Source organism: Solanum lycopersicum, chromosome 10 (genome assembly GCF_036512215.1).
Source record: "Solanum lycopersicum chromosome 10, SLM_r2.1".
NCBI classification, from domain to species: Eukaryota; Viridiplantae; Streptophyta; class Magnoliopsida; order Solanales; family Solanaceae; genus Solanum; species Solanum lycopersicum.
This window is the reverse complement of record NC_090809.1, coordinates 3764342-3773782: the sequence shown is the minus strand read 5'-3', so window position 1 is coordinate 3773782 and position 9441 is coordinate 3764342. Positions and strand designations below refer to the sequence as shown.

General features: G+C 29.8%; 1 protein-coding gene across 1 annotated transcript; it reads right to left on the bottom strand.

Moving 5' to 3' along the window:
• Positions 1 to 2192: 2192 nt before the first annotated feature.
• On the bottom strand, positions 2193 to 8748 carry LOC101263851 (wax ester synthase/diacylglycerol acyltransferase 11). Its single transcript, XM_004248033.5, has 8 exons — positions 8315 to 8748; positions 5265 to 5622; positions 4158 to 4393; positions 4009 to 4075; positions 3747 to 3856; positions 3024 to 3239; positions 2797 to 2934; positions 2193 to 2544 (listed from the first exon to the last, which is right to left on the bottom strand). The coding sequence occupies exons 1-8, from the start codon at positions 8579 to 8581 to the stop codon at positions 2389 to 2391; spliced, it is 1548 nt and encodes a 515-aa protein (XP_004248081.1). The 5' UTR covers positions 8582 to 8748; the 3' UTR covers positions 2193 to 2388.
• Positions 8749 to 9441: the final 693 nt, after the last annotated feature.

Genomic DNA, 9441 nt, shown 5'->3' with positions numbered 1-9441 from the left:
GAATGGTGATGAATCTTTCTAGTTTTGCTCTGATACCATGAAGAGAAATAAAGAAAATGAAATAGATAGGATCATTTGAGGAATTTTATGAGTTTGTAATTATTCCTACTCCTGTATTACAAAGCTACTTAGTATTATATACAAGTTAGAAAGGGACTAAAATGCTACAGTTGTGTGACACTAAAAAATACCATTTGTACTATTTTCTGAGGTACTTATTCTAGACTATGTATGTTGGTATCTATACATATATCTGTATCTATACATCAGAGTAAAATGTTGGATAAGTGAGTTTGCTTTGATACAATGGGCATGACTCCTAAAAGCCCAAATAGAATAGTTCATTACACAATAGAGGTCATATCAGTTGTGTTTCTTCTTTCTTTTTTTTGATCATCATCTTCTTTTTTAGGATCAAACGGAACACTGAAAACATTATTAAACTTCAATCGTCGAAAATATTATTGAACTTCATTTCACCAAAGAATCAGCAAGTTGATTTCTATAAGACTTTTACAATATACTGAAGAGACAAGACGCCAACAACTTTTAACTTTGTTAGAAGCAAGTAAATAACTTTATAGATTATTGAATACAATTGTATCACTCCTATGTCTGTATCAACCTACAGTTTTGTATCACCCTTTTTATATCAGCTTGTGTGTATGAATATAATTATATTGTTATATTTTTGTACGATGAATATATATATATAATAAATACAAATGCAAATAAATATTATTATTATTATTATTAATGTTTAAAATGTATTTTGCTAAAACTAGTGTGCATTACTTTGGTATGCAAGATTAAAACTTGAGTGTGTTTTATGAATTGGAATAAAGGGAGAAATAAGTACACGTTTAAAAATATATACGTTGACAACATAAATAAAAATTAACATTTACTAATTTAATCCATATACTCTTTTGACTAAATGTATTTTTAAAAAATGACAATGGAGGAATTCTTCTGAAACCTTTAAAATATTTATGTATGGGATCAATATTTTTTACATTTAGGCATGGAAATTTAATTTTATCCATATACACTTTTGACTTAATGTATACATGAAAAAAAAAATTAACAATGGTGGAATTTGAAGTCTCCAACTTATTCTCTAACAATTTTACATACTTATAAGATTTTACAAACACTGAATGCATACATTAGAACAACAAAATTGATTAAACATGCTTATAAGCTCGACGGCGATTAATGGTCCAACTTTCGATAATCTCATTGATAAGGGCTGAATAGAAAAAGAAAATCAATTAATTTTGTTTTGATTTTGTAAATTGTTAACTGATTCGAGATGTATATTTTTTAGTAATGTGAAAAAATAATATGGGAGGGGATCCAAGTACCAACATTCTTCTACATGTTGTTGATCTACTAGGAGATGCTTTAGAAATGTATGTTTTGTTGTAGTATGAATTTATTTAAACAATTAATGCACACTTTTGACTAAATGTGTACATGAAAAACAAAATTCAAATGGTAGAATTTGATGTCTCCAACTTATTCTCTACTCAAATTTCCAAAATATTTTACATACTTATAAGCTCTACGGCGATTAATGGTACAACTCTCGAATCATCTCATTGATAAGAGCCTACCAGTTCTTGCTAGCATATTTGAATCGCAACAACTTGACAGGACACCTCAACAGAATCTCCTTTACTATATATTTAGGCAAATAATTAGCCATGCAATCACATTGTCTTCATTATCTTCAAGCAACAAGTGAATACAGACTTCAATCGAACATGTAAGGATTGAACTCTTAATTCTACCATCTGTAACACCCCTATTACAAAGAGATCCAAAGTCATACCTCTATTTTGAAAACTATATCAACTACCTCTAGTTAATAAATACTTCAATCACACCATACACAGTTAACTCTATACATAGATTAGGAACTGATATTACAAGTTAACTCTATACATAGATTAGGAACTGATATTACAATTTAAGACACACAAGACACAAGATATACATGACTTGTGTCAGAGGTGGGGCCAGGATTTCGTGTCAGTGGGTTCTAAATTTTTATAAAAAATAATAATCTTAATCTAAAAGAATAATCTACGTACATGTGAAAGAAGTTCGGATAATTAATCCCTCATGCCACCATTAGTTTCATGACAAATTTATCCGAAAGTAACTAAAATACTGTTTCCCATAAATTGTAATACACTGATATGAATACCATTAATTAAAATGTAGTTTACAGAGCACCATGTCCTTCAATATCAAGTCGAAAGCATTAGGAAAGAGAATTACTGCAGCAGTACACAAGTGCTGGTAAATTATTCGAAAAAGTTTCTTAATATTGCAGAATTACTAATACAATTAGCGTCATAATTCGGTTCATTTCAAATTCTAAACAAGCCCCTTTTCAATGACAGCGTTCTTTATGAGATTAAGAGAATCTTCAAAATCATCAAGCAATTGATGTGGATCGGGTATAGCATTTTCATCAACAGATACGACGATGATCATCTTATTGATATAGCTTTGGAAATTGATCATCAATGCCTACAATCACAAATATTGAAAATCAAAATCTTGATTTACTCTGTCACTTGCTCACAAACATGTTTAAAAACCATATATGTGTAAATTTAAAATATTTTTTGTTAATTGACACGAAATAAGCACATGACATGCATGTGTAATGCACATAAAAGCTAATTTTATTATATATATATTTAAGACATCTTATTATAATTTGACTTTAGGCCACAAAGATCGTGGAACCCCCAATTAAGTACTAGTAGCAATACTTACACTTGGTTGGCCATAAGCACTTGGAGCAAAATAAGTAATGGGGTAACCACAGAACCCAATTTCCTCTTGTGGTCCAACCAAATTGGTGAAACATATTGTTGAATTTGAGAATCCTTTGCAAGTCACCTCTGTAGCTACCTTAAATACACAACCATTATAAAATCAAAATTAACAAATTGTATTTATAGATCTACATTTTACTAATGCAACAACATTGAAATATGCACCTTGATCCCAAGAAACTTGATTAGTAATTGGGCCATGATCAAGGTGGATAAAGCTTCAAAGGATCGCTTCTTGCGATCAACTGTCGCTTTAGCTTCTTTCACGTAGTCTAAAGGATTATCTCGTAGTGCAATCTTGAACGGTAACAACGCGTAACCGAACCAGTTTCCCCAACCCCTCTTCCCTTTGCTTCCATTCTCCATCATATTGGCAAGATCCTAAATGTTTCATTCATGCATGTCATATCTTTTCACAACAACAATAACAATATTTTCTCTGTCTCAATTTATATGGCATTATTGAGATTTCGAGAATCAGTTGAGTAATTATTGTTCAATTATGATTTTTGAATGTCTTTCCAATTTTTTAAAAAATGAGTACTCTTTGTCTGTTCCTTTTTCTGACAACACTTTAATTTTTACTTTACACGTGGGATGTTTAAGATCACGAGACTAAAGAACATTTTGGTATATGTCACATCACTTTAATTTAGTATCACAAAATTGAAAAGACTTATTTATTTTCTTAATAAACTTCACATCAAGTCAAACTAGATCATTTTTTTTTAAAACGGGGAGTACATCTTTTATGTAGTAGTTGTCAAATGTGTAGATTTTATAATTAAAAAAAAATAAAGATTCTATGTTGGACTTCAAAGTTAAGAAATTTGATTAATCGAAGTATGAATGACATATAAATTGAGACGGATAGGAAATGAAAGTTACTTCAATTCCTGCAGAGGATCTTAGGTTGAAACAAAGACATGATCGAAGTCGAATGCCATTGGGAAGATTATTGTTTCTCTCTGTTGCTCCCTTGTCTTTTCCACCAATAGCTGTGAATATTTGGAAAAATAAATGTGAAAACTAATGTATTAAAATCGAAACCTATCATTGTGAACATGTATCAAGTTCAACGAAGAAAATAAAGGCCGAATCTATCAAATTTAAATTGTGTATCCATCTCTGTTGACTAAAAATAACTTACCATATCTTCTATTAAGATATTTAGATAAACCAGCTTGTGTTAATCCTAGGGCAACATCATTTATAGTCTGTGGAGAAAATATATACAACAATATTAGCTTATTTTCACAAAAATATTAACCAAGAGAGCTTAGCTTTATTGTAACTTACAACATTCATAGCATTTTTAACAAACTTCAAATCATCTAGACTGATTATACGATGAACGATTCGTCTAGCTTTGTTAGACTCGTAATCAGGCGGGGCGCTGATTGGTGTTTTGGTGTCCTTGAGGAACATGATTGTGATGATGAACATGTAAACATCTATTGTAGTATTCACAACCATTACCATGAAAAGCCAAATTTTTCCCCACAATCGCCACAACCCTTCCTTTGTTGAATAACCTACCAAAGTAAAAATTAGAGATGGTGAAATTAACTCATTTTGTGGTAGCTTCTTCAATTTGACTACATAATTACAAATAGTATAGTTTATTGTCCATACTTTCAAAATGTTATGTATCTCACAACTATTTAAGAGTTTTCTATTATTTATTGAGGAAGATACATGTATTTTTGCTACCAAATACATTAAAATAAAGAGAGAGAAAGAGAGGGGGACGAGCGAGATAGTCATGTATCCTAAATACATGTGAATCACATTAGATACATGTATCTGTATGTATTTAGAGTGATTCGCATGTATTTGGGATAGGAGAGTGGGGAACGAAATGAAAGGGAAGTGAGCAAGATTTGTTGTGTATCCAAAATACATGTGGAATGCACTTGGATATAGTTTATTTATAACAATTTACACCTAATTTTAACCTCATACATTTCGAGATATATATATCTGGATGCACCAAAATCTAATAAAAATGGGGTTGTACCCAAAATGACCCATCAAATAATTGGGTCAAAAATGTGGCATAATGGTATAATTCAATGAATCACCTAGATCCAAAAACAAAATATCTAATTTTAGACCAAACTTGAAATCCATATGCCACCTTTTGTTGGGCGACTTAAGTTATGACTGATCATTTAACCCAACAAAAGTAAATTGCGCGATTTAAGTTATGACTTATCATTTAACCCAACTTATTCTAATAAAAGTAAATTGTGCGACTTAAGTTATGACTGATCATTTAACTCAACTTATTCTAATAAAAGTAAATTGCGCGACTTAAGTTATGACTGATCATTTAACCCAACTTATTCTAATAAAAGTAAATTGTGCGATTTAAGTTATGACTAATCATTTGACTCAATTTACCTGAAGGAGTAGGCCTCCTTTTCTTGGTGGGAATGGTAGGAAGTTTGAGATTATCAGCAGTTTGGCGAGTGCACGCGAGTAGAAGAGAAATAAGGGAGGTGCCATCGCCAAGAGAATGGTGAACCCTAAACACAACCACGGACTCTGCTTGACGAGTTTTCACATTGATAATGTGAAGGTCCCAAAGTGGCTTTGATCTGTCGAGGCTTGTTTTGCTTAGGTTATATATATAATCCTCCACGAACTTATCGGGTGATACCAGCTGAGTTTCATCTACTTCAACAATTATAATATGTTGGTCCAAGTCAATCTTTGTTTGGACCCATTTCATGTCTATTAAATTTTCTTCATCCACAACCTGTGCATGTGTATATTAAATTTGTTATGTCACATAGGATTAAAGCGATATCACTTCTTTGTGAATTTATGTACTTCAATTAAAATCTTTTGCTCAATTTTAACCTTTTTGTGTCTATAGAGATCTAGTTTCCTTTTCATAACTAAACAAAGAAAAGTTATTCTCGCTTTTTTTTAAAAAGAAATTAGATTATTATTTGATTATAATTAAATATAATTACACATAAATTTGACTATACTTATTAACTAGACTTAATAATGTAAGAATCTTTTTACAAATTAGTATAAATGTATACTTCCTTCATTTCTTTTTGTTTGTTCAATATACTAAAAAATAGATTATCTTTTTTAGTCTATTTTGATTTCTATTATTATTATCAAATATTTATTTTCCAAATAAATTGGAGTGCTAATAATCAAATTCAAGTTTTCAAAATTTTATCAACCAAAAGAATAAAGGGCAACCTGATGCACTAAATTTTTGTCATATGTGAATTTTGGAAAAGGATCAGATCATAAGAATCTATTGTATATAATTTTATCATATATTTCTATAAGAGATATTTTACGTCTCGAGCATATGATCTTCTTCTCATGGTAAAGAAACTTTACAAAGTCATGTGTAATCGCTCTACCTAGATAAAGATAATTTGATAAAATAAATACTTAATTACTATTGTTATAAGAGAAGTGCAAAATACTAATTAAACAAGTACCTTTTCATATTCTTTACTTGTCCAATATATAAAACTAGTGATACAACTTTACTTGTTCAGCTTAAAATATTAAGAGATAATTTACTATTTTATGCCTATTTTGCTAAAAGAGTAATATAATAAAAATACTTCTTTTATTATTTGATATAAGAATGTGTCAAATTAAACACGAACAAAACAAGTATTTGGAGTTTTGAATATTGAAGTCACCAAATTTCATTATGTTATGGAGAAACATACATTGCGTGCACTCATAAGAGATGCTTATTACTAGGCACATCACACGGTATCATGCATCTTCCTCTTCATCTACTAACCAACTACCGTATGGGACTCTTTTTATGGTTTTCGCTGATAATTATGACTTTTAATTTTCAGCGAGTATAAGTAGGCATTGGAATTTGTATAAAATTGAATAAATTGATACATTCATTTTATATAACAATTTTATGTCCTACATGGTGTTCTACGTGTATCATGTTGTTAGGATCGAATCCACACACACACTTGATGAATGAAGAACACAAGAACTTTCGAGAGAAAGAGATGAGAGATCTAGAGAGAGAAAGAGAGAAACCAATATTTCGTGGTAACACCCCGTGAGTAAACTTCCACGGCGGTGGGGTATATATATTAATTATTCAGAGTATTTTTTGTTACAGAGAATAAATGGAGAATAAATATTAATATATTTAAACTTCCACCGCGTGAACATTAATATATGACAGTACATCAAATATTAATCAGGTTTCACAACCTAACACATGTTATATAAGACGCATGTGTCTACTTGTTTCATTTTATTATCTATTTATGCACATTCAAAATTAAAGGACATAAATATCAACTGAAAGCAAATTAAAAAGCATATTGATACATTATGCCTTTCCCATACCTTGACTTTTAACCTATAACAACACTAGGTGTAAAGTTCGTCATCCCTCTTTAAGATCAGTAAGGTAAGATTTGATCCTAGTAATGTTCTCATATATTGAGATTTGTAATTATTGATTATGAAAATAAATAATGTTATATTAGCTTTATAAAAATAAAAACTAATATTGGAGGATCAGCAATGGAATTAATAATTGGCCGATGATAGTAAAACTTAACCTCTAAGAATATAATGGGATCATATCAGGGGCGGAGGCAAAAATTTTAATAAGAGGGTTCAAAATCTAAATAAATAGACACACGAAATAGTCGAGCGGTGTTCGACATCTACTATATATACCTAAAAAAAATATTGTAACCATGTATAAATCATATAATTTTCTGCTGAAAAGGGTTATTGTAAGGTGGCTTTAGCCACAAATGAGTCACCTTAGGCTAAGAGTGGTCAGATACACATATTTTGCTTGGAAAATTATGTGGTGTACAGAGCTTATTATTTCTTTCTTCCCAATTTATCTAACATAGTTTGACTTGACATAGAGTTCAAAAAAGAGAAAAACTTTTAAAATGTGTCATAATCATTTTATTAAGATAAAAGTGACATTTTAAAATTAATTTATTATGAATGTCTTTTTAATTTTGCTTGCTTTTAACACAACGATAAGAAAATTATGCACACTCTTCGCTAAATTTCTGATTCCGCCTATGGATGGGTAAAGGAGGATAAGCTAAATTAGAGCCATTTCTTCTTCGTTTAATTGAAAGGACAACAAAACTTAGCAAGGCAAATATAGCAGAGTAACTAATAAATAGGAAAAGATGTCAAGCAATCGATTCAGTTGAACCAATAATTTTGACACGATAATATACGTGGAAGTCACTAAAATTTTAGTCATTTATAAAAAAATTTCACCTAGATATATAGTTCACAAGTATAATATTAAGCTCCTAGATCCTTCTTTAGTGACATGCTTTCAAAGTACATTTTTTATATTTTAATGAAAACTCTGATTCTATCATTTATGTTCAAAAACAAATTACATCTTACATAAACGAAAAATAAAAAAGAAAAAAGGAACATACCATCAAGCTAGTGAAACGAGGATGCTTAAGCAAAGTATGCACCAACTTTTCCTTCACGGGTTGTGGTGAGATTCGAGTTTTACTAGCCATAAACGCAACAGCGTGGACATCGAACCTCCTATCGTGGAAAAGACGAGCCATTGGACTCAATGGCTCGTCTTCCACGGTCACCATATCGTACTCTTCGATTCCCCCTTTCATCTTTGTTTCTATTGCTTTTAGACCTGATGATCTGCTTCTTAATCCTTCACCCATAGATGACTCCATTTTTTTGTAATATGTGTGTACTATACTTAGGTCTTGTGACTTTTTTGGTTTGTTATATAGAAGAATAATAGTACGAATCTTAGCTAACTTATTATGTATTTTCTTTATTTTGATTGGACGTGAAATTAAAAGAAGTATAAAGTTTAGTTTAAAATAACAAATAAATATATATATGACTACAAATTATTATTGTTCTGTTCTTTATAGAATTAATTACTTGAGTGGATTTTTTTAAAAAAATAATTACTTATTTTAAATATATTCTTTAATTATTATCATTTATAGCAATATATGACAACATTGTGTATTTTATTAAATTGTCTCTCTCGCTCTTTTTTTTTTTCTCTCTCTTTTTTTTTTCTCCTTTTCGCTCTTTTTATCTGTCTTTCTTGCTCTCTTCTCTTTACCTACTTCTTTTATGAGCTCTTTTTCAACCTCCCAAAAAAAGAGAAGTAACTAAATTGAATGCAAAATATGGCAAACAAAAGAGCATCTAATTATTTGTAGATTGAATAAAATTTGTATCAATAATTAATTAAACAAATAATTTAATAGTAATAAATTAACCAATAAACTGTAAAATGAATTAAACTTGTATAAAAAGTGTATAAACAAAAATCAAAATTGAATTAGAAGAGAGAATTAATCATGAATAAAAAGCGTAACTAATGAAAGACTAAACATTGATCTATAGAGTGAATTAAAGTTGTATCAATAATGAATTAAGCAAGTAATTCAATAGTAACAAATAAATGAAATAAAGTGCAGAATGAATGAAATTTGCATTAAAAATGTATTACACAAATACTAAAATTGAATTAGAAGAGGGAATTAAGCATGAATGAAAAATGTAACTAAAG

Excerpts from the sequence above, each read along its gene's own strand:
- LOC101263851 (XM_004248033.5), bottom strand. The coding sequence starts at position 8,581 with ATGGAGTCATCTATGGGTGAAGGATTAAGAAGCAGATCATCAGGTCTA. Across the intron at positions 4,076-4,157 it reads TTAAAAATGCTATGAATGTT|ACTATAAATGATGTTGCCCT; the intron begins GTAAGTTACAAT and ends TTTTCTCCACAG. Across the intron at positions 2,935-3,023 it reads TCAAGTTTCTTGGGATCAAG|GTAGCTACAGAGGTGACTTG; the intron begins GTGCATATTTCA and ends TGTGTATTTAAG.